Source organism: Marmota marmota, unplaced genomic scaffold (assembly GCF_001458135.2).
Source record: "Marmota marmota marmota unplaced genomic scaffold, marMar, whole genome shotgun sequence".
NCBI classification, from domain to species: Eukaryota; Metazoa; Chordata; class Mammalia; order Rodentia; family Sciuridae; genus Marmota; species Marmota marmota.
The window spans coordinates 5213732-5226623 of record NW_025999962.1 but is presented as its reverse complement, the minus strand read 5'-3'; the positions used below and the strand labels follow the sequence as shown (position 1 = coordinate 5226623).

Genomic DNA, 12892 nt, shown 5'->3' with positions numbered 1-12892 from the left:
TCCGTTTTCCTCACAGCTGTCTCTAATTTCTAAGGCAGCGGCAGAGGTCATAACGCCAGCCCCTCCAGGGTCATGGTGAGACAAATGATGGGTAATGAGGAGACAACCACTTCATCCCACTTTCAGCACTTGACTAACCATTAGCATCAGAAGGAGGACGGAGGAAAGCTGTGACATGGCAACTGCCCCTCAGAATAAAAGAGGCGGCCCTGCAGGGTGAACAAGCAGAGAAGCCCTGCCCGCCCCCACCTCCCTGCCTTTGGGACTCACAGCAGGATGGGCTGGTCTGAGGTGATCACGTTCCCATTCATATGAAGGTTGCACTTCATCGGCTGCCCTGAAAAAAACAGAGAAAAAGCTCTGCCATGAGACCTCAGCTCCTCATACCAGAAGGACAAGGCCAGAAGGGTAAGGCTGTCACCTCCACATCAGGTAAAGCCTCACCATGGGCAGCTCTGGCTCCACACTGGGAGTGGCCAGGTCTCAGACAAGCCTTTGCTATAGTCTGTGGACATGTTCTGTCCCCAAAGGTTCATGTGCTGGAAGCATGATCCCCAGTGTGGCTATGTTGAGAAGCAGTGGCACCTTTAAGAGGTGGAGCCTCAGGGAGCTAGCTGGCCATCAGGGGCAGACCAAGGAAATGGCTAGATTATCACAGTTCCCAAGGGACCCCAGCTCTCTCCACCATGATGAAACAGGGAAAACCTGAACAAACCTTCTAGCTTCATTTTCTTTTCTTTTACTCTTTTTTTTTCCTGCCTCAGCCTCCCTGTAGCAGGGACACCAGGCATGCGCTACTAGGCCTGACTTGCTTCACTTGCTTTTAGTCATTTGCTTTCCTAGCCAGTTTTAGAGGTCGCAGAGCTAAGCGACATAACCCCACCATCAGCTTGGCTATAGATGACACTTCTGATGTCTGTCCACAGTGGTGATGGCTGCCTAGGTTGTTCAATGAAACACCAATCCTCTGTTTGGGCTGCACAAGTGCCCGATTAGTGACAATAGAGGTCCAAAAGGCAACCCTCAGATCCTAGTAATGTCACCATTTTCTGAATATATACCTTATGAAGAACCATGTTTGATTATGCACACACACAGACCACAATGGCTCTTCCTTCCCAGCACACGAACCTTTGGGGGACAGAACATGTCCACACCTTTTCCCACGCCTGTTTTCCTATTCTGAGAATGCTATCCTCAGATAGGTGCTAGGAGCCTTGCCCTCCAGTCTCCACACCTGGCTCACTAGTGAATAAATCATTTTTCTTTTTCACAATTCATCGTTTCACTGAGGTACATACTGTGCAATGGGCAAAATATGCCTGGTTCAGTAACAATGAAGTACCAGAGCCAAACCAACGCCAGCAGAATGCCCCTGAGCCTCCAGAACTGTGACCTAAACAAACCTCTTTTCTTTATAAAATACCCAGCCTCAAGTATTTTGCTATATAACAGAAAATTGACTAATACACACAGACACTAAGAAAATGCCAAGGTGCAAGGAAAACTCAGCAATGAGAACACCAAGCAAACTGACAAGCCTTGCTTCATACAGGAAGAGGTGAGCATGGAAATGAGAAATTCTTCAGCAAGAAGCCATCCAATCTTATCAGTGAAGCACATAATAAGGAAAAATGTTTATGCTATGTAATTAAATGAAAACGGGACTCAAAAGTATATGTTCAGACTCTCCCATCCACAAAAGATTAAGTGCTATGAAGCTGTGCTCCCACTACCTATAAGATGTGACGTGTCACAGAAATGGACCAAAAGAAAGGAAGAACGAGCTATATAGGAATAACATTTCACTAATTAGAACTAAGTCAGCATTAATCTGAAAGGTTCAGATTACTCACAATGTACACTGCAAATCCCTGAGCAACTAGGAAGAAAATGATTCAAAACACACACTAAAAAGCTCATTAAAGGAATTTTAAAAACCTGAACATATAAAAACCCACATACAAATAAAACCCCTGAATAACTATAAAAATGACTGAAAATACATGCTGAAAAACTCATTTAAGAAATTAAAAGAAATGTCTATAAAAATGCATATTAAAAATAAAATGTATTAGATATATATAAAAAATATATATGTGAGGTAGTGCACACCTATAATTTTAGCTACTCAGGAGGCTGAGGCAGGAGGATCCTAAGTTTGAGGCCAGGCTCAGCCATTTTAACAATACCTTGTCTTAAAAAAAAAAAAGGCTGGAGATTTTGCCCAGTTGTCGCAAGCCATTCATGGGCTGTGTGTGAGCTACGCGCATTGGAGCTATATGAGGGGACAGGTATGGCAACCCATGCTGACTGGGCTATGCAACACAAGTGCGCCTCTCCTCTCACTCTGCCTGTGATCCCACACGGCACCTGAGATGGGTGTGACTTGTCAAGATGTCAATCAATCTGCTGACCACAAGACATCACGAAGCAAGATTCTCCAACCTTATCCCCTGCTTTATTTAGTGAAGAACATTCCATCAAAACTCCTTTGTGTGTTCCCCCTATAAAAATAAAGAGATTCCAGGTGCATGCTCTTCCAGCATGGAAGAGGACTGAGGTCACAGAGCAGTCCCGCCCTCACTCTGAGAAACTCATATTCATGTGTTTCGTGATTTCTTCACCATTTCTTAGTTTAATGTTGCAGTCTGCTCCTTTGAATCCAGCTCATCTCATCAGTACAGACTGCTGGAGAGACCCAGTGGTGGAACACCCCTGAGTTCAAACCCAGTATTGGGGGGAGGAGTTGGGAAGCTGGGCACAATGGCATACGCCTTATAATCCCAGTGGCTTGGGAAGCTAAAGAAGGAGGATCCCAAGTTCTAAGCCAGCCTCAGCAAAAGTGAGCCACTAAGCAACTCAGTGAGACCCTGTCTCCAAATGAAATACAAAAACAGGGCTGGGGATATTGCTCAGTGGTCAAATGCCCCTGAGTTCAATCCCCAATACCCCTCCAAAAAAAGAAATAAAAAGAAAAACTCATGTAACATAAAAGAAAGTCACAGAATTTAAAAATAATAAAATGGTAGATAGAAACCCAATTATCAATAACATCAAGTGTGGCTGGAGTAAAATTATCTGATTAGATTATAAACATGCCAAACTATGGGTGAAGCTCATTTTGTTGTACTTAGTTTTACTGCACTCTGTAGATATCTTTTTTTTTTTTTTTTAACAAATTGTAAGTTCACAGTAGCTCTGCTTTGAGGTTTTTTTTTTTTTTTTTTTTTTAAGGCTGGTAGGTACCAGGGATTGAATCCACAGGCACTGAATCATTGGGTCACTTTTTATTTTTTGAGACAGGTTCTCACACTAAGTTGCTTAAAGGCTGCGCTAAGTTACTGGCTTTGGGCTTATGATCCTCCTGCTTCAAGCTGCCAGGTTACTGGGATTATGGGTGTGTGCTACTGTACCAGGCTATTTTGAGCTATTTTATCATTGACACTTTTCCAATAGTACGTGCTCACATTTTGGTAATTCTTGCAATATTTCAAGCCTTTTCATCATTGTTATATTTGTTTTGATGATCTGTGCTCAGTAATCTTTTATGTCATTATTGTAATTGTTTTGGGATGCCATGAGCTGCACTCAGTTAAGACAGTGAACTTAATAAAATTGATGGGTTCTGAATACTCCACCAACCAGCTGTTCCCCTATCTCTCTCCCTTTCCTCTGTCCTCCCCATTCTCTTAAAAAAAAAAAAAAAAATTTCACTGAAATAAAGTCAATTTATAATACCTATAATGACTTCATAAGTGTTCAAGTAAAAAGAAGTCACATGTCTTTAACTTTAAATCAAAAATGGCCAGGCTTTGGGCTGGGGATATGGCTCAGTTGGTAGAGTGCTTGCATTGCATGCACAAGGCCCTGGATTCAACCTCCAGCACCACACACACACACAACAAAAAAAACGGCCAGGCGTGGATGGTGCATGCCTGTAATCCCAGTTCGCTCAGGAAGCTGAAGAAAAGAGGACCTCAAGTTCAAAGCCAGCCTCAACAACTGTGAGGTGCTAAGCAACTCAGCGAGACCCTGTCTCTAAATAAAATAGAAATAGGGCTGGGGATGTGGCTCAGTGGTTAAGTACCCCCTGAGTTCAATCCCTGGTACCAAAAAAAAAAAAAAAATTGAAAAAAGGAGTGAGTTACAAATATTTTTCCTTCAGATATTACAAAAAGACAGAAACACATTAATTTTGTAGTTGTGCTGTTCAGTGTTTTACATGATATTCAGAGAGAGTTGACCTTCTGGGNCAAAAAAAAAAAAAAAAAAAGAAAAAAAAAAAGTTAAAAATAATTAAAATGCAGGCTCCATTTCAACTGTCCCAAAATATCTTCTACCCATCTCAGAGGAAGGCTAATCCCAGAAGGCCTGACAACAAGAGAGGGAGGACTAGAGGGCAAGGTGACCATTTTCTCCCCAACTTACCATCCAGACACCGGTTGTTATACTTCTTATAAGCAGTGATGGCGTCATCCTTCTTCACAAAGACCACCTCTGCTACCCCAGGATGCACCAGCCGAGCCCGCTTGAGGGCTCCACACACACAGAAAAGCTCCTGCACAGAAGAGAAGGGGTTGGGGAAGAATTTGTGACTGCCTGCCATGCACGTGCACTGAGGGCTCTGGGGTGACTGTGTTACAGCTGAATATGCCCAAGACTTCAGGAGGGCTCTATTTTAGGTGGTATTCTTGAGACAATCACAAGCCCCCAAGTCAAGAACAGATGAGGGACAAGCTGTAAGGCAGTGAGAAGGGGGTCTAGGTTTTTAAGCCTTGCAGTACCTGTGATGTCTTACCAAGTCACTGCTAAGGTTCCCACTTCCCCAATTGGGATAGCAGCCATAAAATCTGAGAGCTGTCATAAAATTGGACATGCAGGCTCACCAAAGGGACAGTCTCTAATATATTACCCGTGAACCTGTTAAACCACCACTTCTATATTCTACCAGCGTGACCACAATTCCTAGGCTGAATGGATTGAGGCATTTCTCAGGACAAGGGACTATGAGTGTTAAAACCAGGAGAAGAATCCCTAGCAAAACTGGGGCAGTTGATAGTACTCTGAGTCACACAAATAGGATTTGATCCCTGGGACTCTGCCTTCTATCAGCTGTGTGACTACCTGCAAGTTTCTTAACTTCCCTGAAACTACTACCTCTTCTGAAAACAAGAAAAGGACTGTCCACCTCCCAGGGTTGCTGGAAAACTAAATTTTTTTGGGGGGGTGGGGTGGGTGGGTACTAGGGATTGAATCTAGGAGCACTTAACCACTGAGCCACATCCCCAGACCTTTTTATTTATTTTGAGACATGGTCTTACTAAGTTGCTTAGAGCCTACTAAGTTGCTGAGGCTAGCTTTGAACTTGTGATTTTCCTGCTTCAACCTCCTGAGTTGCTGGGATTATAGGTGTGCACCACTATGCCCAGCTTCAACTGAGTTAGTTTTTAAGATCATGCTTTGTACCTGTGTTCATCATTAACTCTAAATTCCTCATTTTACTGATAAGGAGACTAAGATCACCACATGGAGATGTAGACAGAGGCCAATTAGCATTCAAAGCATTTCTTCATATGTAATTGCCATTTACAAGGCTGTTGCGAGAAAAGGATGGCTTATGAAAAGATTCTTGAAATGATTTGGTTTTTAATGACAAAGGGGAAAATGTTAAATATCATACCACATTATGGGGCTGGGGCTGTGGCTCAGTGGTGGAGCACTCACCTAGCACATGTGAAGCAGTGGGTTCAATCCTCAGCACCACATATAAGTAAATAAAATAAAGGTATTGTGTCCAGCTACTACTACAACAACAACAACAACAACAACAACAAAACACACCATGGAATTGAATAGTAGGTATCCTCCCAATGATATTATTGTTCTTTTAACGTTACCTATTGAGATAGAAAAGAAGTTGAGGGTAATTATTATTGTCAATTTTCTGAGGCGTAATCTTTATAAATTTTTTTTTAAGTTGTAGATGAACAGAATGCCTTTATTTTATTTGTTTATCTTTATGTTGTGCTGAGGATCGAACCCAGTGCTTCACACATGCTAGGCTGTTAGGCAAGCGCTCTGCCACTGAGCCCCAGCCCCTACAAGTAATTCACTTTTCATTAGCATATTTTCACAGAGCTCTCCTATAATGTGCCAGTGCTCAATAAATGGTGGCTATTTCTCCTTTTTTTTAAAAAAATAATATTTTTATTAGTTGTTGATGGACATTTATTTGTTCATTTATTTATTTGAGAATTGAACCCAGTGCCTCACACATGTGAGGCAAGCATTCTACCACTGAGCCACAACCCTAGGCCTATTTCTCCTTTTTTGATTTTTCTTTGAGATGCAGACTAGCTAAGTTGTTCAGGCTAGCCTTGAGCTTACCATCCTTTGTCAGTCTCCCGAGTAGCTGGGACTACAGGCACATGCCACTGTACCCAGATACTTTAATAATTAAGAAAATTTTTTAAAAATTAATAATATTTATTGTTCAGTTGTAGTTAGACACAACACCTTTGTTTTATTTTTATGTGGTGCGGGGGATGGAACCCAGGGCCTCACACATGCAAGGTGAGCACTCTACTGATGAGTCACAACCCTAGCCCAATTCAGAAAACATTCTACTTCTTTGTAACATGTCCAGTATGACCCAGAATAGGCCACATTTCTACTCTTGTGCACACCACTGGCTGCACTGTGCCTGCTAAGGAAGGGGAGCACACTTAGTTCTAAAGCCACACATGTGGCATTCATGTGTTTCACAGTTCAGCCCCTTAACAAACATGATGGCCAATGTGAGCTGTTACAGAACCTGAGACTTAGCTACAGGGTGCAGCTGGAGTCTCCATCTGCATTCACTGAAATTTCTAACAGTTCAAAGGATGTCTGGATTTCTAAAATATTTTTTTTGACTGACTAAACTAAAACAGGCCCCACTAACCTGGCACCTGATTTAGGTTTTGCCCATGTCTGCCATGGGAGGGCAGAATGGACCAAGAAGGCAATCCTGAGGAATCAAACACCAGTCACTACTAATACATCTCACTATATTAATATGACAGAATAATCACATAAAACCCCCAAAGTAGGCAAGAAGTTCCAAAGACTCATGGGAAAATATCCGTCACTAGGTGTTGCACAGCAATGCTAAAGGATCCCATTTAGGACCCACTATGGTACAGATATCCCATGATTCTGAGATTCAGGCCAGGCCAGCGGCACTGGTTTAGAAGCTTGCAGTACAGTGAACAGCTGGCCTGGCTGCTATACTGAAAGGTCTGCTTCCAGGTGGGCCACTGGTTGGCATCTGGGAACCTGAACTCCAGGAGGACTCTACCACCTTAAATGATCAGGTAGCCTACTGTGCCTAAACTGTGTAAACAATATGGTTCATGCTGAACACTTGCTTGCCCCCTGCAGAGTGTGGAGCTCTGGTACATGCTAGGCAGAGAATGATTAAATGACTAGTCCCCAATGAAACCTTTGGGCACTGAGTCTTTATGAGATCCAGGGTTTCATCAGTCATTACAACGTGGAGAAATAAAATACATCTGGTGTGACTCCACCGGGAAGGCTCTGGAGTGCCGATTTTCCCCAAACTACACCCTGTCTTTCCTTTGGTGACTTTGCTCTGTGTCTTTGGGCTGTGCTAATTTTTAGCTCTAGGCCTGATTATATGCAAAGTCTTCAGAGTTCCAGCCAATCAGCAGACTGGGACTTGTCTTAGGGACCCATATCAGAGTGGTTTGAGATTTAAAATTCTCACATGCCACAATACTTACAACGATGTCCTCCTCTGTGACTCGAGGATGCAGATTATTCACAGTCATCTTGGTGCCTTCCAAGGGGCTGAGAACAGGCTGCCACACAGACAAGAATATTACCAGGAGATGAAGGGCAGACATGCCCCCACAAGGCCCAGAGGAAACAACCCTGCAGAGTCTACCACAACTGGGCTCCTCAGATCCCGACGTCCATCACATCCCCCCAGCACTCCATGCTAAAGGAGCCAGTGCTCTTCAGATCCCTGAACATTTGCTTGGAATGCTACTCATCCTTCTAGACCTGGCAGCTCAAATGCCATGTTCTTGGAGTCTCCCCAGATCCCTGAGAGGAACAAAATGCTCCTTCCTCACAGCTTCAGCAGCTTTCTTTTGGGAAACCCTCCACAGTGTCACTACACACAGTGATCTCTCTGCTGGTCTGGTGTCCCCTTTGGCCCATGAGCTTTGAGATAAGGGTTCCTGGTTCTTGGATTGCTCATCTGTAAAATGGGGACAGCAACACCTACTTCACAGGGGTGCTGTAAGGACCCACTGGGATCCATACAGCACACTGCCCACCCAGCATAGGCCAATTCTCGACTAGGGTGGTCACCTTCACCTTACCTCGGCAGGTGGCAGCTCTTTGGGGGGTTCTTCCTTGTTCACCAGTGTCCGGGACATGTTGGCCAAGGCTTTTGTTCGAATAGTGGAGGGGAAAGCAGGAGCAGTGTAGGCATCATTTTGAACCACTTTGGTGAGAGGGAGGGCCTTGGACATGGAGAGCTTGGAACTGCTCAGCCCGGCCTATAGAGAGGCAGAAAGGAATCTGAAAAGCCAGAAACCCAGATTCTTCTGAAAATGCCCTGAAGAGCCAACAACTAGATGAATGCATGAAGCTTTGATGTTGCTCAGCTCCAAATCCATTACAGTCTGAAGCAAAGAAAGGCTGCCAATAATATCTGCTAGGGAAGGGGCAGAAGGGGAGAAAAGCATGTGGCCCAAGCATGTGACTGTAGAAGACAATTCCCACAGTGCTAGAAGCTCTGGCAGGAAACTTCCAAGTCTTGATCTAGAAACTCCCAGGAGCCACAGGCTCACCCATTCTTTACTTCAGACTTTCCAAAACCTCTATAATTTGGGGCTGGTCAGAAGACCAAAAGCTTGAAGTCAAGTTCATTCCTAGATAAGCTTCTATCACAGTGGAATGATCACCAGCTCCAGGCTGGCTGGGAACAGGAACTTACTCTTAAGAAGGTCCAGAAACCCTAGCTTTTTGGTCACTGATCTGGACACACAGAAGCACTAGAGCCATGGCATCCTCAGCAACCAGACTGTCAGGGAATTGCTGGCACAATCAGAACATACAGACCACCAAAAATGATTCCTACTCCAACTGGGGATGTGGTCCCATGGAAACATAAAACTCCCCTGTATTAATGTGTCTGAGAAAAAAGATGCTTGATACAGAAGCAGCAGGTGGTATTGCTGATCTAGGACACCTGGGTCTATAAGGCACAGACCCAGGGTTAAAGCAGCAATGCAGCAGCCAGAGGGGTAATCAGAATACAGGGCAGGCCCCATTCATCAGGCCTCTCCAATGTGAGTGAAGTATCCTCTCCATGCTGGATTCCAGATCTCTCCAGCTGCTCTGTGTCTCAGTGTAGTGGTTACACATGGGCCCCAGGAACCACATTACTATGGCAACAACTAGATCTACTACTTACAAGCTGGGTGATGTTGAGGAGATTAACCTTTCTATATCTGTTCCTTATCCATAAAATGAGAGTAAAAATACACACTTCACAGGGTGGGAGGATAGAGGGCCTTTCGTGTTGTTTTTTTAACCAGGGATTGAATCCAGGGTCCGCTTAGCCACTGAGCCACATCCCCAGCACCCTCCCATTTCAAAATTTTCTAATTTTTTTAGTAGTAGATGGACACAATACTTTTTATATTTTTTATGTAGTGCTGAGGATTGAACCCAGTGACTCACACTTGCTAGGCAAGTGCTCTACCACTGAGCTACAATCCTAGTCCCCCAGCCCTTTTTAAATATTTTATTTAGAGACAGGGTTTCAATAAGTTGCTTAGACCCTCCCTAAATTGCTGAGGCTGGCTTTGAACTTCAATCCTCCTGCTTCAGCCTCCCTGGGATTACAGGTAAGGGCCTCCATGCCTGGCTTATAGAAGGTCTTAAATGAGCTCATGTAAATACTGTTTTTAAAATTAGGGTTAACCACTAACTGAGCCAGTTGATAAGCTGTTCTGGCATCAGACACAAATGGTCTATTTACTAGAAAGGATTGGTCCCTTTATAAAGAAATAAACTGCCAACATTCAGCTTCACATACCATTCTAAGAGCTTAATTATAACTAGGAGATTGGTCCATACACTCAGGTGGTGACTAAAACTGAATCTTCGAGCCTCAAGGTAAAACAAAGGCTGTATCTGCCCCAAGGAACTGGCTGGGCAGCCCATCAACCTCCCTGCTGTGGCTCAGTGGTACCCACTAAGCTGAGTGCTAGAAACACTCTGATACTGTTTGCTTCTCTGCAGGACGTCTGACTAGCACCACAGCAGGCAAGCCTTTCTTGCACAGGGGCTGTACCTACTGGAGCCCACCAATCAAATGAGGTTTATTTCTTACTGACACCAACCCAGGGAATCCAGAATCTAAGATCAAGGTCAGGGAGTACCAAGGAAAGAAAAGGGATTCCCTCCTGTGGGATTGATACTATGATTTGAATGTCTTTTCCAAAACTGATGTTGAATTTTCATAACAACAGCATTAATAGGTGGGACCTTAAGAATTGTTTTGGCTACCAGGAAACCGTTCTCATGATTAGATTAAGGCCAACCTCATAGGAGTGGATTTTGCTATCTCAGGGATGATGCTCCTGATTAAAGAATAAGTGCGGCCTGATCTCTGTCTAGGGCATGCTTGCTTACTCTCCGATGACTCAGCAAGAAGGCCCTTGCCCTGTACAGCCCCTCAGTTTTAGACTTCCTGGCCTCCATAACTGTGAGCAGAGTAAATATCCATTATTTAAAATTCACCCAGTCTGTAGTATTCTGCTACAGTAGCAGGTAACGGACTTTCCCTCAAGTGTCTCAAACATAGTGCCTGGGACTGCAGCTCTGCACTCCACCTGCGGTGGGACCTTGAGCAAATCCCTGGACACAGACTGTATCCAATTTTTTAAAAAGCAAATGGCTGGATCAATTCCAGCTCTGAGAATCTTACAACCCAAATCATTGAAAGACCCTGTTATCCTCAATCTCTGCTGTCCACCAGATCAGACACATAAAGTGACAGAAAAAGAAACAATGCCATACCATGTGGTGGTGAAAGCTGCTGGAGGGGGAAAACTTCATCTGCTTAGTAGGAACAGGTGCTACGACATCATCATCTTCATCCAGGTCATATAAATTCTGAGAATAAAGAAACATAAGCTAATGTAACATGCAGGTCCATAAAAGACATACAGCCCCAGCACAATGAAGAAATGAATGCTACATTAAATGAAAGATCAAGGGAAAAGGTGGGCATGGGGGTAGAGGTGCCTGGAGAGACTGGCCTTGGCGTCTGGGGTTCAAGTCCTGACAGGGTGACTTCTACTAATGAGGCCCAATTAAAAATGCTCCATGTACATCAGAAGTACATTTTCATAAGTTCATAACACCCCTCAAGAATCCCTAAATTAGCCAGGCATGTGGGTACCTATCAGTAATCCCAGAAACTTAGGGGGCTGAAAGAGGAGATTTCAAGTTTGAGGCCAGCCCCAGCAACTAAATAAGGCTCTCAGCAACTAAGTGAGACCCAGTACAGGAGGGAGAAAAAAAAAAAATCCCTAAAATGTTTGTTTATAGTCATGTATCTCAATGACAGAGATATGTTCTTTCTTTTTTTTTTTTTTTAAAGAATTTTTTTTTAATATTTATTTTTCAATTCTCGGCGGACACAACATCTTTGTTGGTATGTGGTGCTGAGGATCGAACCCAGGCCGCACGCATGCCGGGCGAGCGTGCTACGGCTTGAGCCACATCCCCAGCCCAGGGATATGTTCTGAGTAATGAGTTATTAGGTGATTTTGTTGTTGTGTGAACATCACAGAGCATACTTCCACAACCATCCAACTACACACCTATGCACCCCAATATTGACCCAAATATCACTATGCATCACATGACGGTATATCCTTTGCTTTGGAAAGTCCATTCTGGATAATTTGGCCAACAGCAGTAAACTCAAACCCTATCCCAACAATGTTAACAGGAGGATTTTTAACAGGGAAAATGGTCTAAATAAAATGTCAAAACAAATAAACGTCAATTCAATGAATTAAACAGTTATGAAAAATGTTTACACTAAATGTGAAAACAGAAAATGCTTGAGTTAAAATAAAAAAGGGCACAAACTTAAGAACAAAATTGCAACTATAACTAGTGTTAAATGTAAAACAACACAAACACACACAAAAAAGCAGGAATCTTAAAAACAAACAAACAAACAAACAAACAAAAACCCCAAGAATCTATGACCAAATTTCAACAGTGGCTGACTCTGGAGAATAGGAACATGAAAAACATTATTTTGTGTGTGCAAATTATCCCCTAAGAAATTTTTTGTTAAAACTCGCAAATTACAAAAAGTCAAATGTCTCTGGGCCTGGCCCCAGCCAATCCACCCGTTAGCGTCATCAAAATATGTGTGCGTGCGTGTACACACACACACACACACACACACACACACTCTTTCTCTCTCTCTACCTGTTTGGCCTGGTGGTTATTGACAACATTGATCCTCATTCCAGCTGGATGGGCATGAAGTGGCACCATGGCCTTCTGCTGTGGAACCTAGAAACACTCAGTGATCACAATCTATCCCATAGGGTTCATGAGCATCCTGAGTATGAGGTCACTGAATTTAAATACAGTAGGCATGCAGTTTGGGTCTCTGGTAGGACTACAGAGTGCCTTGAGCCCAAGTAAGAAGGTATCCCCATGCAGTAATGCAAGTGCAGGGCTTTAAATTAAACTTGGCTCCATCAATGTCTGCTATCACTATGCCTATTACCAAAGCCCAGACATTAAATGACATTGCTTCCTTTGGGGGGGTGGG

At 43.5% G+C, this 12892-nt stretch overlaps 1 protein-coding gene across 2 annotated transcripts in view; it reads right to left on the bottom strand.

Annotated features, from left to right (window-relative positions):
* The window catches only part of Poldip3 (DNA polymerase delta interacting protein 3), a 31505-nt gene that overhangs the window by 2704 nt on the left and 15909 nt on the right, over positions 1-12892 (bottom strand). Inside the window, exons 3-8 of one of the 2 annotated variants that reach the window (XM_015501828.2) lie at positions 12541-12627; positions 11107-11202; positions 8394-8573; positions 7788-7865; positions 4432-4561; positions 271-337 (exon numbers count right to left, since the gene is read on the bottom strand). In XM_015501828.2, the coding sequence (XP_015357314.1) occupies positions 271-337; positions 4432-4561; positions 7788-7865; positions 8394-8573; positions 11107-11202; positions 12541-12627 (638 nt within the window). The remainder of the gene's footprint in view (positions 1-270; positions 338-4431; positions 4562-7787; positions 7866-8393; positions 8574-11106; positions 11203-12540; positions 12628-12892) is intronic. The other variant, XM_015501829.2, reaches the window with a different exon arrangement.